General features: G+C 38.4%; 4 protein-coding genes and 1 pseudogene across 5 annotated transcripts; all 5 read left to right on the top strand.

Annotated features, from left to right (window-relative positions):
• The first annotated feature begins 615 nt into the window (after positions 1-615).
• On the top strand, positions 616-1,512 carry LOC148573111 (uncharacterized; annotated as a pseudogene).
• A 4,287-nt stretch (positions 1,513-5,799) lies between these two features.
• Positions 5,800-10,535, top strand: INDH (INDH1(iron-sulfur protein required for NADH dehydrogenase)). 2 transcript variants are annotated; one of them, XM_016327493.3, is made up of 9 exons: positions 5,800-6,250; positions 6,410-6,627; positions 6,720-6,828; positions 7,157-7,279; positions 7,883-7,980; positions 8,193-8,319; positions 8,743-8,828; positions 9,443-9,568; positions 9,993-10,535. In XM_016327493.3, exons 2-9 carry the CDS (start codon positions 6,601-6,603, stop codon positions 10,149-10,151), a joined length of 855 nt encoding a protein of 284 aa, XP_016182979.1. In that variant the 5' UTR covers positions 5,800-6,250; positions 6,410-6,600; the 3' UTR covers positions 10,152-10,535. The 2 variants fall into 2 exon arrangements, with proteins under 2 accessions (XP_016182979.1, XP_016182978.1); XM_016327492.3 differs by having other exon boundaries at positions 5,823-6,246.
• Positions 10,536-12,405: 1,870 nt separating this feature from the next.
• On the top strand, positions 12,406-13,443 carry LOC148573110 (uncharacterized). The gene has a single exon (XM_088504624.1). It carries the CDS (start codon positions 12,406-12,408, stop codon positions 13,441-13,443), a length of 1,038 nt encoding a protein of 345 aa, XP_088360750.1.
• A 154-nt stretch (positions 13,444-13,597) lies between these two features.
• LOC148573109 (uncharacterized) lies at positions 13,598-15,146 on the top strand. Its single transcript, XM_088505676.1, has 3 exons — positions 13,598-14,057; positions 14,277-14,386; positions 14,820-15,146. Exons 1-3 carry the CDS (start codon positions 13,598-13,600, stop codon positions 15,144-15,146), a joined length of 897 nt encoding a protein of 298 aa, XP_088361802.1.
• On the top strand, positions 15,145-16,134 carry LOC148573108 (uncharacterized; the record flags this gene model as incomplete). The annotated part of the gene is made up of 3 exons (XM_088505675.1): positions 15,145-15,720; positions 15,819-16,016; positions 16,099-16,134. Coding segments are annotated over 3 exons (810 nt in total), but the record flags the coding sequence as incomplete, so codon positions are not given.
• Positions 16,135-18,881: the final 2,747 nt, after the last annotated feature.

Below are 18,881 nucleotides of genomic sequence, written 5' to 3'. Positions count from 1 at the left end.
GCTTTTAGAGAAACTCATGAATGCAATACTATGTTTAATTTCCTATGCAGGTGGTCAGGATATAATCCTGGGATTAGCGAGAAGGGACCTCGGGTGCAGACGGCTCGACTGAGGATCGACTTGTTACAGGCTCGGGACGTAAGTACGCTAAGCTCATATGTGTAGTTACTACTTCTTTCAGTGTATATATTTTAACGAATTTGTCAAACGGACTTGATTTGCTTTTTTCAGTTTATATGGATGCCCTACAGCACACCCGACGTCCTGCAGGTTGTCCACCCGGAGGTCTTGGAGCCTCGACATACGATGTTATGGCGGTGTGTGACGTCCCTTATATATTTTGCGGTGGTTGAGTGGCATCAGATTGATAGAGTGTTACCGCAGTTCGACGGCGTTCAGCCTCCCCCACGTCCCGCCCTGAACATCGACTTCTTGATGTCGAAGGATGGGAGAGGTGGTGACCGTTGGTTTCCGTCCCATTTACAGCATTGGCATCTTCACTGGGAGTCACGTGCAGATCACGTGTTACGGTTCGATATTGTTGCTGACCCGGGACCCTCACATGAGTTCTTGAGCTGGTGGCATCAGCATGGGAAGAGGTTCTTGTCACCTAAGATGTACTTGGGGGATCCGAGAGGTATTCCTATTTCGGTTGAGGCGTCGCAGAGGGGTGCAGGCCGAGTTCCAGATATGGACATAATTGACGACGTTCCTGACAGGCGTCGGGTTGACAGGAGAGCTCGAGTTGGGACACGTCGTAGCCAGCGTGACTGGAGATGGCTGGACCAGGCTATGCAGGAGGGTGATGAGGCCGGTAGGGGCGGTGGTCGACGACGAGGGCGTGGAGGCAGGAGGAGGCGGGCTGCTCCTAGGCAGGATAGCCCTGATCGTGGTGATCATGCGGCTGGAGGAGGAGCTCCAGTGGGGGATGTTAGGCTCGCTCACGGTGGACATGGTGGAGAGTGGTATGGGTCCGGTATGGGAGATTCATCCAGTCATCCTGACACTGGGCTTGGCGTGGGGTCGCTCGGAGATTACTTCGTCGGTGTTCCCACTGACGACCAGACACCTCAGGAGAATACGCCATGGGTGATTCCAGGATCCATGTTTTCAGAGTTTCTTGCCGGTGATGGGATTGACGCGGATTTTGGAGGATCACATTTCCTAGATGAGATCACCACCATCATGTAGGAGGATGAGGCAGCCCGTCGACGGGGACAGACGACGGGGACACAGGCAGCGCTAGATGTCGATCTGAATGAGCCTCCCTCAGTTGGCCCTGTTCAGCCTTTCGCCTTGGGTGGGACCCCAGCATCAGCACGTACTGCTCCATCACATTCAATCGCCGGACCATCCTCCTCCAGACCCCTACATGTCCAGACTAGGGTGCCTGCACAGCCACCCCCGGAGGACGAGGAGGACGAGATCGAGGATGAGGAGCCCCTTATCCGGAGAGGTCATAGGACACGGGTCCCACGTCGTTGTGGCACAGGGTCGCACCTATTTAGATGATTTGTTGGTTGTTATATGTTTCCGTCGTTATGCCTCTATTTTATGTTGTTATCTTTGTTGTATGTTATATACTTTTGTTGTCAGTGTTGTATTTTGTATTCCTATTTTAGTTGATCATGCAGCAGTGTCTTTGGTTTTCCGTTATTCTGTATTAGTGACGGTGATAACATGTGTATTTTCCATATGTAAGTTATTTCCATTATTAGTAACACATTTAACATACATATCTTCTACGAGACGGATTCTTTATCACTGAAAACTAACAACTTAGCAAACATAGTACATCGTTTTCTAGAAAAAAAGTTACACACAAGTTCCTCTGTGGTGTACCAACACTAGAAAACTATCCTCACTAGCCATCTCACCTCTCTGTTGAGAGCAACTCACGTTTACAGCATATATATAGAGCTCTGCTTCACAGTAATTCGAATCAACTTCATTCGCACTATATATATAATTCGAATCAACTAATTTCGAATTAACAAAGCTTAGTAATTCGAATTAATATGATTCGAACTAAATTAACGTCACTCTTTCTTAGTAATTCGAATTGATTTGATTCGAATTTCTCTTTGGTAATTCGAGACAAGTTGTTTCGAACTACTTGCAATTCATGCATGCACGTAATTCGAATTTGCTCAATTCGAACTACATACAATAATAATTCGAAACGTATAGATTCGAATTATATAAATTTTTGCTTTGGTTGAATGGCGTATCAAAATTCATTTTGGCTGATTTGCGTTATATGTTTCCTCCCATGGCTTAATACCGTTTTTTACCCTATAAAATAAGATAAATAATACTCTTTCGAATCGATTTCTAAGAAAAAACACGAATTTCATTTAAATTGAGAATTGATCATTCTAACGACATCTAATATGAAATTCTTAAATTGATTATGAAATACCAAAAATTGAGTAAAAAATTATTGTGGGGTAAAATTCAATAATTTAGTGTGGACAAATAAATATTATTATCATATACTACTCAAAAAAATTTCAAATTGTAGTGGGGCGCTTGCCCCCACAATCACACATGTACATCCGTCCCTGGCCGCACCATCGTTCGTCCACCACTTACCCCTCCTCTATGACGAAATCAGCCACATTTACCGCCGTTCACGAATACTTGCCATTTACTTTTCGCTTGATATTCTTGCATCTAGACCATGACATTATCAAAAGCGCGGTGCAAAATTTCAGTCAACTCCTCAGATTCTGAAGCAAATTCATAGATCTTGCGCGAGTAAAATACCAAATTGTCAAATCTCTTGCTTCTTGGCTTCAATAGAGGCTCGTCTTGGCTGCTCTTGATATGTGTGTGTCTCCTCTTTACGTTCTTACTCCACACGTTCCAATATATATTTCGGTGCCACTTTATCTACTCGCTCAAAACTTAAGGCACTCAGAGAATAATGTCACAAAATACCCCTTGACTCGAACAATAAGCACTGCAATTTTACTTCCCGTGATACCGCATCGTATGTGACAACAAACTTGTTGAATGTTGAGTTAGAAACCTGTTCTACAACTTCATATGTCATAAAACTTAGAGCGGACTGTGTTGATCTTGTGATGCAATTCATCTTTTCTCTAAATTATGCTTGGACTTTCCTGAACTTCTCGTGAGTATACACATGCTAAAATTGAACTTCTATTGGTGATTTTGTTGCACATGGTATGACAGTATGAAAATCTGCAGCATCAGATTTTCTCTCTCTTTGCTCTCTGCTTCCTAGGCAATTATCATATTGCTTTTCAAATTGAATCAAGGAGCTATTGCGTGTGATAAACTTGTTAAAAAAAAGCATGCATGCTCTCGCTCCTTTATGTGCTTCTCATCTCGGCCCAAAAGTGGTGATCAAGATAAATTGAAATCCATAAATGACGATATTCAAATATCTCTGCAAAATGGGACAGAAAACAAAAATGAGACTCCAAATGAACCGAAAGTTATACTCTTTTGAATCGGAAAAACTGACAACATCAATTAATTCAAATGAAATCACGGTTACCTGAAAGCCACTTATTGCCTCCAACACCATACTTCATGAGAAAATCATTCCAATTTCTGTCAAATTCATCTTTTGTAAACGAGTTCCAAACAACATGACTCATCTCTTGTTCAATTTTTTCGTGTCTCTTATAGCCATTTAATTTGTGTGGAATCTTCTTCATAATATGCCAAATACACCACTGTGAATTATTGTTGGCATACAAATCTCAATAGCCCTTTGCATCGATGCGCATTGATCGGTAAGAATCTCATTTGGTGTCTTTCCTCCCATGCAACGAAGCCAGCATTCGAATAACCATTTGAATGACTGAATGTCCTCATTTTTCATCAAAGTGCATCCAAGAAGTGTCAACTAACCATAGTGATTCACACTGACAAAAGAACCGAAAACCAGATTATACTTGCAGTGGACACCAGAAGAAAAATCCGTTATGAACCGAAATTAGTTGCTCGTATGAACCAAAAATGATATCACAAGGAACCAAAACCAGAACAGCAAAAATTACCTGTTTGTGTTGTAAGTCATATAAAATGAAACAACATCTCCGAAATACTCATACGCAGCTCTACTTCTTGCATCAGCCCAAAATGCATTTTTGATAGATTGATCAACTTCAAGATTAAGCTCATAAAAGAAATTTTGATTATTCTCTTTCATTCTTAATAAGTACTTCCGAAATTCTTTGGCAACATCTTATTCAGAAACATTCCTTACTTCCCTTGTGATGTAATTCCTCACGTCTTTTTCAATAAAAATTAGTTCACGATGACCATCCACTACTGCTACAAATGACTGATATGTTTTAGTCGGTCTGATTCCAGCTTCCTCAATAAAACTTAGCTCCTTGTGTTGTTTAAGCATCTCTACTCGATCTGGACAACATGTATGTGAATGATTCAGAACAACTTTAAAAATTATCCAAAGACCAACGCCCTTCAAAATATGTATGTAAATCCTGGCTGGAGAGTTTATTCTTGCTAAGGGATTTGTCTTCTGAGTTAGAGATATCTTGAATTTCTATTTCGTTCCCCTCTCTACTACATGTAAGTAATTGATTCTTAATTTCACCTTCCTTCTGAGTGGTGTTCCTTATTTTCGTAGAAAAACTAGCAAGTTTGGAAAAATCTTTGTAGAATTTTCCGGCTTTTGCGAGTGTTTTGAAAGTCATTCCAATCTTTGGGACAAATTGTTGATCGATAACACACCTGGACTGAAAAGAAAACCGAAATATGAAAATAACCAGACCATTGTGTAATAACAAATGTACCGAAAGTTGTGCATTCTATAAATTCAGAAACTCCTGCATTCTATCTAAATTAAATTCATAAACAACACTGATTTTAGCAAAGAAGAATAAAATTATTCATTATTACTCTATTCAATTGCATTAGATTTTATTCCATTTCATTCAATTCAAAATTGTTGACAAATGAACCGAAATTTGAATATAACGAGACCATTGTGTAATATAAATGAACAAAAAATTGTGCATTCTATAAATTCAGAAATTTCTGCATTCTATCCAAATTCAAATTCATAAACAACACAAATTTTAGAAAAGAAGAATGAAGTTATTCATTATCACTTTGTTCAATTGTATTAGATTCCATTCCATTCCATTTAATTCAAAATTATTGACGAATGAATCGAAATATCAATATAACCAGACCATTGTGTAATAACAAATAAACTGAAAATATCAATATAATCAGACTATTGTTATTCAATTGCATTAGATTCAATTTCATTCCATTCAATTCAAAATTACACTATGGTATAATTCTAACCTCGTCTACTTGATTCGATTCAGATGAATAATCTAAATTATCCTTATTCAGCTGATTTGAACTTGTATCATTTATTATTTTAGAACGATTTTAATTACACTGCTCGATTTAAAAAAAATGCAGATCATTATCTAAAGAACGAAGAACACAAGGAATCAGACAAACAAAACAAAGAAGAACGAAGAAGAAGGAGACGTTTACATTGAAGAAGAACGAAGAACAAAACAAAAATTTAAAGAACGAAGAAGAAAGGAGACATTTACGTTAAAGAAGAACGAAGAAAGGAGATTTATGTTAAGTCTATTATAAGAAGTGTGGCGCATGATCTAAAATGTGAAATTATTTGGCTGCAGAATATTATTCTTTTAGTTATTATTTAATTATTAATGATTACAAATATATGATAAAATATGCTATTAAATTATTAAACTAAAAAAATTGAACTAATAATTAAACGATGAATAAAAATAATAAATTTTAATAGTATTTGATATTTTTCAAATAGAATATTGAAATTAGTGTGAAAAAATCCTAATTTCCCACCCCAAAACCCTCGGCGCCCCCTCCCCTCCCCAACCTCACTCACTCATCACTCATCACTCATCACCGATTCTCTCTCCTCCCTAATTCACTCACGGTGCCGGTCAGCCACCTTCCTTCGCGCCACCAGTCTCCGCTCTCCTTCCTCCGTCTTGGCCCCGCCGAGCCGTGTGCTTCGTCGCCGGCCTCTGCCTCCTCCGTCTGTGTCGCCAGGCGTGCCTCGCCTGCTCTCTGTCGGTCGTGGCTCCCCTGCGTCTGTCTCTGTCGTCCGAAGCTCTGCGTGCGGCCTCCTCTCCTCTACGGGCAACTCTCCTCGCCGGTGGCCTGGCCTCTGCAACCCCAGGTCCGCAACCCGTCCCTGACTCTGCGTCTGCTTCTGCAGTCCGTGTAGGTGAGCTTTCAATTTTTTTCAGTTGTTCTTGATTAATTTTATATACTTGATTTCTTCAGTTTTAATGTAGGTTTAGATAATGATATTACTATTAATTGTATGCTGATTGTATGTAATAGATTCTGTAATTGTATTAGTAATTGCTATTAATTAAACCAGTAACCAGCGATCCAGAAGTTTGACCGGTTCTATTACGGGTTTGGTTCTGATAACTATGGTTTGAGGCTCCATTGACACCTGTGTAGAAAGTAGAAACTCGTTCCTCTTACCATTCTCTAATCAGATTACCAAGATAGTGTGTGTGTGTGTGGAGACCTAGCATTTCTACCAAAGAAGACAAGGGCCCCATCATGAGGGAAGTGTTAGGGCAATTCAGGGTGAGTTTCTATTCACCTAAATTATTATCTGTTCAAAACCGTTCTGCTGCATTTTCACTCACTCACTCACCCACTGATTCTTGGCTTCTCAGAGGCTAGGGGCTGTCCGGAGCTACGCAAAGCACCTTCGCATTCCTGGAATCAAGGATACCATTGCCGTCGCCTCCGGTAAAGGCGGTGTCGGAAAGTCTACTACTGCTGGTATGAGTCCTTGTTCCAATGAGTCGGGATTATTTATTACAATGAGATGTCATTTTAACAACTAATGTGACTCTTTAGTCTATACCATGTTCAATAAGAATTTGTTTTAAAATGTCTGAATCCTTCTTTCTGTATGCATTCTAAATAGAACTGGCGTACTTGATATGGGAATTTATTTGTCCCACAGGCAAAAGTTTTCCATAGCAGTGGTTGGATATACAGAAACATCTGTAATTAGGTTCATTTAGCTGAGCTTGGATGTCTTGCTGCTTTTTTTGGTGTTGTGTACTTGTGTCTTGTGAATGAGTGATGTTTCTTGATTTGGCAGTTAATTTAGCTGTAGCACTTGCAAGTAAATGCCAACTGAAGGTTGGTTTGCTTGATGCTGATGTATATGGACCGAATATCCCCACTATGATGAACATCAACAGAAAACCTGATGTCACTGAAGGTATACTTTTCACTTTGTAGTAAACATTCATCTTGAATGACACATAAACCAAAAAACCACAGCTAGATGTAGGCATAGCTATCATGGTGCATAAAAGGGAAAGCATCAATGTCAAACGTGTTTGTTCTCCACATTCAGATATTGTATGATTCTACTCTCCACACAGAATTATTTTTAAGCAATGGGAATTTGGAAATAAAGTGTTGTAAAAATTTCTTTCAGATATTGTATGATTATAGTATAAAACCCTATGAATGGTACTCTCTAACTTTGATGCATTTTGAGTTTTGTTAAATTTATCTGTACTATATATTTAAATGCATTACAAGTATGAACTATGAATGTGTTGCAAATGGTGCTCAAGAAGATCACCAGAAATCATTAACTTCTGTTGAAATTTTAGGATTGGATGGGAACCAATACAATAATTAGAATATTTGAACTGTTTCTTACTTTGGTCTGTTTTTTTCTTTTGTAATTTTTGTTTACTTTTAGGCTTTATGCAGAAGTTTCTTCCATCTGTTATAGTTCATGCCAATATTTGTTCTTCACTTATTTCAGATAAGATAGTTCATGCCAATATTTGTTCTTCACTTATTTCAGATAAGAAAATGATTCCCATTGAAAATTATGGGATCAAGTGTATGTCAATAGGGTTCCTTGTCGAGAAGTATGCCCCAATTGTATGGAGAGGTCCCATGGTATACCTGTAACTTCTACTTTATTTGGTTCTTATTTCTTTTCACTTTCTCTTACTATTTCTTGCTTTAACTGGTTCATGCAACTTTTGTCATTTGTTGAGATCTACTGTAAAGGAATCCATACTGAATACATCTTGACAACCACATCCATTTTTTTGTTTTCCATTTCAAAAATATAAATAAATAAATTTTTGTTTACTGGATTATCACAGGTAACAAATGCTCTTGAGAAAATGACAAGGGGAGTTGACTGGGGAAACCTTGATGTTTTAGTGATGGATTTGCCTCCTGGGACTGGTGATGTCCAGATAGCTATGTCTCAGAATCTGCAATTATCAGGTAGGTCACGAAAAGCAGTGTATTTCCACTAATGTGACCTTTGGGGTGTGGGTGATGAGGTCTAAAGCAAATGCTTTGACAAAAAGCTTAGACGGCCTACGGATTTTTGCATTTTAGTCTTTGTGATCTCATCTACCTGAAGTATGCACTGAAATTTACAAAAGGAGGTTGTGACTTAGACCTATTTATCATGCTCTGCTAGTTTTCAGCTGAAACATCTTCAGTGTAATATCAGTTCTATAAGCAAAAGGGTACATGGGTTGAAAGTTTAATAAAATCAGTCAAGGGTAAAATTTAAGAAAGCATCATTATATTTCAAGTTTTTATGTTTAATGCAATTACTAGTTATCCTTCGGTCTTCAGATGGGCCTTTTTTTTTATCTTTTTGTGTCTTTGTTCTTTTAATGACCGAATATATGGTAGGTGCACTGATTGTTTCAACTCCTCAAGATGTTGCATTAATGGATGCCAGGAGGGGTGTAAAAATGTTCAATAAAGTTGATGTTCCGGTATGATAATTACTGGTGTTCCTTAATTTTTCCTAAATGATTAGTTACTTTGGGTCAGCATATACATGTGTCTCTTCCAACTTTTTGTTAACATGAGAATAATCATCTATTGTTTAGTTAGAAAATTGCATCATCGGGAATTGTCTCAATTATTCTAGAGGAAAATCTTTACATTTTTGCTTAATGAATGCATTATTTACGTTGTTTTTGTGCTTTCTATGGACATCCTTCATTAATTTCTAATTATGTCGAATCACTATGTTGTTGCATTAGGTTGGAATTAGTTTAGTTATGAAATCAAGTGTCTTGCTTTTGTAAATCCTAATGGCTTATTTCTGTGAATTATTTTGATTAAGGATGAGAAGAATATCTTATATTCAAATGTGTACTTGAAACAAATTCATTTGTGCTTATATGGTCTGTTTTTATGTGTGCTTTTGTATTTGATTCATAATACAATTCGAGTGATGACAGCTGAATAATTCTTAAAGGCTATTAGCATTGATATATAGATTGTTCCTTACTCAGATATGATGTTTACATATTTTCTAAAAACCCTGAATGCATACTACCTTTTCGGTCCTTTCATATGAGATCTTTAACCGTTCTTTCAGATTTTGGGAATTGTAGAGAACATGAGCTGCTTTAAGTGTCCACATTGTGGTGAACCATCGTATATATTTGGTAAAGGAGGGGCTCCTAAGGCAGCCAGTGAAATGGGGTTAGAATTTTTAGGCGAGGTATGCCTATTATCTCTATCTAGATTGTACAGTTGAGAGTATAATTTTGCAGATCATATAGTGGAAGCTTTATTATGTGATAACTGATAACTTATCACTTCTTTAGTTTTTGGTTGATTTAGCTATATCTTTGTGAAAATGCAAACCCAAGTTTTTTGAAATTTTAAATAGCATAGAAAATGTTAACTTACATAACTAGAACCATAGTTTATTAATTTGTTCATTCTCTCTTTTCATAAAAGGATTTATGATGCGTCCATGTTTAACTAAAATTTTCAAGCCAAAATTAAATGAGGAAGACATAGAGAAAGTGAAGTTAATAATCGCTTGGGTAAAAGCCCACCTTCTTCTCAATCTTCTTAAGTGACTTCTGCAAAATTTATGTGTTTGGTTTTAGTGACAAGTTTCAATTTAACGATTCTAGATACCACTCGAAATGGAGATCAGAGAGGCGTGTGATCAAGGGCACCCCATAGTTTTGGCTGCCCCTGATTCTGTGGTTTCCAGAGCATATGGCGATTTAGCTGAAAAAGTTGTTCAGAAACTTAAGGAACAGCAGTTCAAACCAGAGATTATATTATGAAATGCTGTCCTTCACCACAATATCTCTGTCAACCTGTGAGCGACATTATCTGGCACGCCCACATTTTCATTCAAGAAAGGAGCCCCTAGCCGTTCGCCATGACAGCTAAAAAATGTGGCATTTGACAAATCTTACAATGTGTTAAAAGTTTAAAGTTTGGATGAGATACAGGTTAGGCTTATGATTTATATTTTGTAGGTTCCAGCATCTCCATAAATATTGTGAAATTAGATGTGAATGTTTCTTTGACCTCACATAACACAGGTGCTGTTTAAGTTGTCATTTTTATGTAATTTTTCTGTAGAAGAAAAATAAGCAGTTTTATCACACTGTAATGATGAGGCTACAGAGTTTTGTTTATTCACGAGTCTCTCTTGATAAGCCTTTGCCTATTTTGTCTGTTTTTGGTGATTGATTTTTTATTTGATGCATTGTAGGAGAATTGTCTTTAGCATCATCTTGTAAAGAGAAGGCAATTATGCCATGGATATTCTTGACCTTATAGATATGATTCCTTTTAGTGTAGGTCATCATATTGGGTCTGCTTATGGGGAATATATTCTTATATGGATGGAAGATCATAAAAGTAAATGGATGTGCTTACTAAATGACCAACTTTATGGATATATAAACAGATTTAATCCCATCCCTCCCCCTAACAAAAAAAAAAAAAAACAGATTTTATCATTTGACTAGGATTTTGTTAAATTGCATTGGTCTGTTTGGTTAATTTTATTCAGGTATATTTTGATAAGCTAAATCAATAGTAACATTAGAAAATAATTTCGCATTTGAATGCAACTTTTTTATTAAAAAAATTAATAAAAGTTATTAAATTGCAATTTTTTTTTCTTTTATTTATGGGTTTAATTAGAAACAGGGGGGGTAAAGAATCTTAAACTCTTCATATCAAAGATTAAGTTAGTTGGCATATCTGAGACGTTTAAGTTTAGGTGGTTGTTTCGGTACATACAAAACGTGAACAAATAATAAAATAACATATGGATTATATTTTTTACGTTAGCACTTAATTTTTTTAAAGAAATATATATCATATTAGTACTTTTATTAAAATACTTATAATTTAATAAAAATAATTTTTTTAAATATTATTTTTTATGTTAGACAAAAATTATCTTTTTAAATTAACCAAATTTTAAAATTCAACTAATTTTAATCTTATAATTTTAAATTTTGAATAAGTTAAAAAATAAAACAAAGAGTAAAGTAATAAATAAACTTTTGGAGATTTACACTTTGGACAGATTAGTCTCTAAAAAAAGTACCAATAAAATTCTCTAAAATAAAAAATCTTAATTTGAACTAATTTGTCCACGTTTGTTATTCTGAAAGACTTTATTGGTACTTATTTCTTTAGGACTAATTTGTTCGAAATGTAAATTTTCAGGATTTATTTATCACTTTGCTCTAAATCAAAAACACATTTGATTATTCATCCACAATAAAAAAATTGCTTTAATCTTATTAATGCTTCTCCATGAACTCTAATCTCTCATAGTCATTCGTACCAAAAAAACAAACGAATAATTGACCATTTGTACCCATGATAGTTCAGAACGCTGACAAATGTATCCATCATAGAAGGAAACTGACTTTGTAACCATGAGAGATGGGCTCCGTGTGACAAAAATAGCCTGGCTTGGATTGGCACCTGCTTCGGGTTTGTATAATCCTACATGGCAATCCGAACCTCCCAAAGCTCAATCCACGTGGAATTTAACATTAAAAAATTTAACATTGAAGAGAAATTTGCGGGACGTTGACTATGCCCTAGCAGAGAGCGTCCTTTTGTTTCCTAGCCGGAGAAGACGCCGGGAACACTCCGAAACCATCACCCTGAAGCTACGGCTTTCAACGTTGTCATTCGGAAGTTGGAAAAGGCATTTGGAGCAGTACAGAGCCATCAAAACGAGAACGTGGTAGAGGAACTTGCAAGGAATAGGCAGCGGAGCTCGAACCCTGGGACTTCGTCGCCGACGGTGTAGAGGTCACCCCCTTTGCTCGGCAGAGAGCTGAGGTATGTCATTGCCAGTGTTAATTTATTTCAAATGTCACTGAGACTAGTTGGATAGATTACATTACCATATGAAATCGTGGCTGAGAGTTGCTAAATTAGTTGATTAATTGATTTAGGGTTTCTGTTAGGGTGCTGAAGTAGTTGATTATGGTTTGTGTTAGGTGTAGTAACATGCACTATTATCTTAGAATGTGTTGGTTTATTTCAGTTTCAGGAATGGCCACCATCCATATAACACTGTGTATTAATCATAGAGGACGGTTTGAGAGAGGGCCGTCTGGGAAGCTTACTTATGTTGATGGTGAAGTCACAGAGATAGAGAGGGTTAATGTTGATACCTTGAATGATTTTTTCGTATCTGATTTGGTGAAGGATATAGGATATACATCTGTTTCTAAATTTTTCTGGCTGGAACCTGGGAAAGGGCTTGATGATGGGTTGAGGGACCTCAAGGTTGACATGGATATAGTTAGGATGTATGAGGCAGCTGTGAAGAACAGTAATAGAGTAAATGTATATACAGAGCATCCGGTGGATGAGCCCGTGTTAGTAGAGGAGAACAACATGACTCCATCAAAGAGGAGAGTAAAGCGGTGTGCTAAAAAGGTTCCAACTCCGAAAAACAGTCCCAAAAGAAGGTTGATAGTAGTGGAAGATGAGGATGATGCTGATATTGTAAGTAATCTGCATGTTGGGATGGATGACCGAAAAAGGAGTGAGGCCCAGAGCAGGGAAGAGGCCTATGAAGCACATACACAGGCTGATTTGGATGCCCAAAAAGAGGACAATATCACTATGGAAGAGGAGACAGCAGACCCACAACTCTCAGGATCTGTTGAGGCAGGAAAGGTTTCTCAGCCTCCCCCAACGCCTGGCATACCAGATAAACCACCATCAAGTCAGTCCCAACCTTCCCAGCCACCTATTGAACAAGATCAGCAACCAACACACACTGCTTGTTCAGACTCAGTCCCTGCTTCTGAACCCAATGTCTCTGCACCTCTTGAACCAGAACAACTAACCCAATACACCCCTCATCCATATGGGAATCCACTCTCACAATCAATCCCTCAGACAGTCCCACCCTCTGACACCAATAGGACTCCCCAGAATGATCAGAGCAATCCTTCAGAGGAGGTTCAGGGAAGGCCAAAGGTGAATAAGAGGAGATCAACTAGGAGGCCCCCCTACAGGCCAGTCTTTCATTCCAAACCCCGATCCAGACAAGCCTCCAACCTTCTACGTCCCCGTTGATGATGATGATTTCTCTGATGAAAATCCTGGTCATCATTGCTATGAATCAGAGGAATTGCATAGCATAGCAAGTGACGACGATACCGAACAAACTCCAGTTTTTCCTCAGAGCAATCCCGATGCTCCAGTTAACCAGGTTCAGTTGGAGGTTGGGATGGAGTTTGAAACTCTAAGCCACTTCAGGAAGGCTGTCAGAAAGTTTAATATCAATATTGGAAGGAGCATATTCTTTGCTCGATGTGATTCTACAAGATCGAAGGCTATATGCTATGATGAGGAGTGTCCTTGGCAAATATACTGTGCCAAGAGAACATTTCCAGCAAGTTTTCAGGTAAAGACATTCGTAAATGAACATACATGTAGTAGGGACAATCGATGTAAGTCAGCAGATGGAAAGTGGGTCATAGATGAGTTGGAGGAGAGGATTCGAGTGCAGCCAAACTTGACAGTTAGAGAGGCTGACCAATACTTCAGATCCGAGTATGATATACTAATTAATGAAAGGAAAATTTATAGAGCTATGAAGAAAGCAAAAGAGCGGATTGAAGGTTCTGAGATTGCACAATATGCACGACTTCGTGATTATGGTAACCAGATACTGAAGACTAATCCAGGTTCGACAGTAAGGATCCAAACAAATCCCATGCCTGATTCAAATCCAGTTTTTCTGAGAATCTATGTTTGCTTTGAAGCGTGCAAGAAGGGGTTTGTGGGAGGATGTCGACCTTTTATAGGTTTGGATGGGACCTTCATAAGAGGATACTATGGGGGGCAGTTGCTGACTGCAATAGGATAGGACGCAAATAATCATATCTATCCTATTGCCTACGCAGTTGTCGAATCAGAGAACAAAGAAAGTTGGAAGTGGTTTCTGGAGATACTCCAGGAGGATGTGGGAGATTTTCAAGCTAATGGGTTTAACTTCATGTCAGATATGCAAAAGGTACTTGTGCAGATTTACTTATAAGAATGTATGGCTGATTCATGTGTTTAGTGACTTTGATGTTTTCTCTTAAATATGTATAATAAGGTATGGCTGATTATTTGTTTTGTGTCTGGTTTAGGTATGTATTAGAAATTATATGTTTTCTCATTGCTTAATCATTAGTAGCCTAATGCTGAAAATTGTATCGGAATGAGAACCCTATTGATGTGTTTGGATTGTTGGACTAGCTAAATAGTGAATGAGACATATGAATTATTATTGGAATCTGGTTTAGTTTTACTTATGTATGGTTTGTGCTGAGACATATAAACAACTCTGTTTTGTTTTGAGACTGATATTGGAGTGCTGGGAAATTGTCTAGCTAAATACTTAAATCTGTTTCTGGTTTGTTTGAAATCTGAGCACTGTTTACTTAAATGAATTACTATAGGGACTAATCCCAGCCATACAAGAGATTTACCCAAATGCCAACCACAGATTCTGTGCAATGCATATATGGCAAAACTTTCGCAAGAAATGGAGTGACTTACAGCTGAAAATGTGCATGTGGTCTTGTGCCAAGGCAACCACAATACAAGACTTCAATGCTGCCATGGAGAGACTGAAAAGCATCAATGCTGGGGCTTGGGAGTACCTGCATAAGATTAGTTCTAAACAATGGAGCAGAGCTCATTTCAGTGAATACCCTAAGTTGGACAACTACACCAACAACAACTGCGAGGTGTTTAATGCTAAGGTTAAGAAGATGACGGGGTAAGCCGATCATTACAATGTTGGAGGAAGTCAGGTGCTACGTAATGAAGATTATGGCTAGGAACAAAAAAGCTTTGGTTGGGTACAACGGAAGACTAGCACCAACCCAACAGAGCAGATTAGAGAGGGAAAAGCGAGAGAGCAACAAATGGATGCCTCTGCCTACTGGAGATGACGCAGGGAATGTGTATGAGGTGCATTGTTTGCCAACGAAGGTAAGTGTGGATCTTGGCAAAGGTACATGCAGCTGTCGACTATGGCAAATCACAGGTTTACCATGTAGACATGCCTGTGCTGCACTGGCTTACCAGAACAGGAGGCCAGAAGAATATGCCCACAACTGGCTCACCATGGGTGCATACAACGCAGCCTATCAGATTACTATGCGTCCAGTTCCAAGCCAGGAGTACTGGGAGCACGATGTTGATACCCTCCCCATTCTGCCACCACGGTATAGAAAACCAATTGGTCGACCTACACTCAAGAGAGACAAGAGAAATGATGGCCCTAAGGAGAAGAGTGACCCTCATAGAACATCGAGGAGGATTGGGACTATTATCTGCAAGTATTGCCTCCAGGTATGGTTAACCAATTATAGTTGATATTTTGTCCTGTTCTATAGTTATTGATAAATGTGATAACTAGTTCAAATTATGACTAATACGTTTATCATTAGGCTGGTCACAATAAGAGAAGTTGTAAAAAGCGGAAGGAAGCTGTAGGTGAAGGGAGTTCTGCCCCACAAGCACCAGCAGATGATGAGGATGAGGATTTACTGGCTGAAATGTACTATGATGAGACCTTAGAATCTGCACAGGCTGAACAGGAGGCCACTGAAGAAAGAAACGAATCTGCAAGAACCAACACTCAACAAGTAAGTGCATCGTTTTAGTCATTTAACTAAGCTGCCTAGCAAACCTTGTGTGATAATAACTGACTTGTTCTATGGTTTGCAGCAGCCTCACCCAATGCCTCCCCCACCAACTGCATAACCACAGCCACAGCCAACCAATGCAACAACCAGAAAACAGGTTAAAAGGAGAAGTGTTAAACGCCCGCCTCCGACCGGACAAAGACAGCAGCCAAGTACACCAGCTACCAACCAGCCAGCAACAACTCCCTCCACACACAACTCTCAAACTACACCACATCCACTACAAGGTGCTAGTGCAGGAACAAGCACCCGGTTCATGCAGTTCATACCCACACCTGGAGTTGTGACTCCAACAGCTACAGGTCCAGGCACATCTGATAGAGGGAGAGGTCAAGGTAGAGGTCGAGACAGGATACGGGGATCAAGCGGAGGAAAAAATGGTTTATCAAGCGGGAGCAGTAACTCGACCCCAATATCATAGACTAATACTGCAAAATTTGGAATCTGGCTTTTTGTTGTTTTTAGGTTACACTTGTGAGATACATAACTCTTATGTTTTTCTGATGGATTTTCATCCTATTGCTTAGTTCTGACTTAGTAAGGCTTTTTTTGAGGGTGTAAATTCAGTGGCCAGTACTTGGCTTTTTTTTGTCTAATATCAGAATGTTTGGAACCTCCAGCATCCATATATATATATAATGAACAATTTACTTGTTAAGGCAATTATATACTTGCCATCTTTTGCCTCTTTTTGATATCACTATTGTTATTGTTACAACATTTTCGTCTTCCAATTAGTTCCTTACTCATATATTGAACAGCAAAATTATCAGGTTGCTAATTTCCAACTTACTGTTTGATCCTTAATGTTATCAGAATCATTTTAGATTGCAGCAACAAGTTCAAACATTGTGTATCTACATCAATGTATCACATAAAAAGCAAACCAGTATAGATTAGGAACAATCCATATCATTCAAAAATTTTAACTATGACAGAACAAAGACCTCTCTTTTTACAAGTCTTATGATTTCATAACCAAATACAACTCACAAAACAGACAAAATGCTACCCCCAGTGCAACAGTAATAATCATCACTCTAATTCCCCTAATTTCACCCCTAATTTCAACCCTAAATTTGTCTATCTTCTTAGCCATAATTGAGGATGCTTGCAGATTTCCCCCCTGAATTCAGAGTCAATCCATCATCAGGTGTTGCATAACAATGCTCGAACTTCCTCTTTGCTAAACATCTTGCCACGCCCTCCCATCCTTGTTCGAGTTCATCCACCCAAACAAATTATCTGCAATCTCTTGTCTAAGAGAAAAAAAATCCCAAATTTGTCAACTAAAACTCAGAAATCATTGTCTAACCTCAACAACAACAGCAGCTGTCCCTTACCGCCCATAGAGGACATCTGATGAACCATCTGTTAGGGTTCGTAATCGTTCCAGACTCCATCAACACAACATCTCTCCCACAGAAACATTTGCCGTCGAGCTTCTTCTCCTTCATCTTCTTCGAACTTGAAGAACTGCTGCGAGTTCCAAAATTTCCATCTGAGTTAAATCTGCGTGATGACATCGCTGGGGTTCTGAGATCACTCTGGGTTATGGTTCGAATTGCAACAAAATTTCAGATATGGGGTTATGTTTCGAATTGGGGAAGAGAGCTTGCTAGGGTTTTCATTTCAACCATTACCTACGTATACAACGTTCAGATCCACGTGGATTGGGCTTTGGGAGGTTCGGATTGCCATGTAGGATTATACAAACCCGAAGCAGGTGCCAATCCAAGCCAGGCTATTTTTGTCACACGGAGCCCATCTCTCATGGTTACAAAGTCAGTTTCCTTCTATGATGGGTACATTTGTCAGCGTTCTGAACTATCATGGGTACAAATGGTCAATTATTCAAAAACAAACACATCTGAAAAACTGAAAAATATCAAAGCAGCTCTTCATCTTTCTAGTTTTCTTACCCCACCTTGTCACTCTCAATCTCTCATTCTCAAGTCGCAAACTCAAACTCTCTCATCTTTCTCACTGCCACTAAAGTCTCTCTCGGTCTCACTTGAGTCTCTTCTCCTTCATGTTCGTCCGCGTCTCGTCGCCGGCATTTCAATGTCTCACGACCTTCTATGGGCTCTTCGTCGCCGGCGACAGAAGCAACTCTTCGGATTGTCGTCGCTCATTGTCTTCTGGTTTTGGGTTCTCGCTGTCGTCGAGTTGCCGTGGATCATGGCCATCGTGGGGTCGTCGCTCTTCATCGCTCCACGTCTTCTGGTTTCGGGTCCTCACAGTTGCCGTGGACCGTCGACCGTTGATGAGTTCCTGCATCATCGCTTACATTATTCTGTCTTTTCAGATTCCCCTTCTTTCTATATTTTATAGAATATAAATTTTGTTCTTCTAATTTTATCTATCATGGTGCAGCTAACATAGTGCTTCATTTCTCACTTGATTATTGATTATTTATTATGTAGGTGTACTATAAAATGAAAAATTAGATTTTTACTTGTCAAAGTAGACTTTAGATTTTTCACAATTTTTCTATGTTTATTTACTCATACATGTGCTTTTAATTTATTAATCTTTGTGCATATGTTGACTATGAACAAGATTGTACTATGGTTTATGTTTTTGTGATTCAGATGAAAAAGAATGTTATTGTTTGATTTAAAAATTTTAACTATAAAATCTTATCGAAATTGACACTAATGAATTTGGTTATGAACTAAGACAACATTAATAAAATATAATGCAAGGTTAAAGTCCTAAACCTAGAATGCTTTTAGTTCAAAGAAGTAACTTTTTTTTACTTTTGACTTATGAAAAGTAGTAGTATTAATGTCTGGTGCAATT

Source organism: Arachis ipaensis, chromosome B2 (genome assembly GCF_059453495.1).
Source record: "Arachis ipaensis isolate K30076 ecotype BB chromosome B2, ASM5945349v1, whole genome shotgun sequence".
NCBI lineage: Eukaryota > Viridiplantae > Streptophyta > Magnoliopsida > Fabales > Fabaceae > Arachis > Arachis ipaensis.
Note: the sequence above shows the minus strand (reverse complement) of the source record. Positions and strands in the feature narration are given on the sequence as shown.

Coding starts and splice junctions, on each gene's coding strand:
- LOC148573109 (XM_088505676.1), top strand. CDS start 13,598: ATGGAGTTTGAAACTCTAAGCCACTTCAGGAAGGCTGTCAGAAAGTTT. Junction 14,058..14,276: donor GATACTGAAGACTAATCCAG/GTTCGACAGTAA, acceptor TTGCCTACGCAG/TTGTCGAATCAGAGAACAAA. Junction 14,387..14,819: donor TCATGTCAGATATGCAAAAG/GTACTTGTGCAG, acceptor GAATTACTATAG/GGACTAATCCCAGCCATACA.
- INDH (XM_016327493.3), top strand. CDS start 6,601: ATGAGGGAAGTGTTAGGGCAATTCAGG. Junction 8,829..9,442: donor TCAATAAAGTTGATGTTCCG/GTATGATAATTA, acceptor CCGTTCTTTCAG/ATTTTGGGAATTGTAGAGAA. Junction 9,569..9,992: donor GGTTAGAATTTTTAGGCGAG/GTATGCCTATTA, acceptor TAACGATTCTAG/ATACCACTCGAAATGGAGAT.
- LOC148573110 (XM_088504624.1), top strand. CDS start 12,406: ATGGCCACCATCCATATAACACTGTGTATTAATCATAGAGGACGGTTT.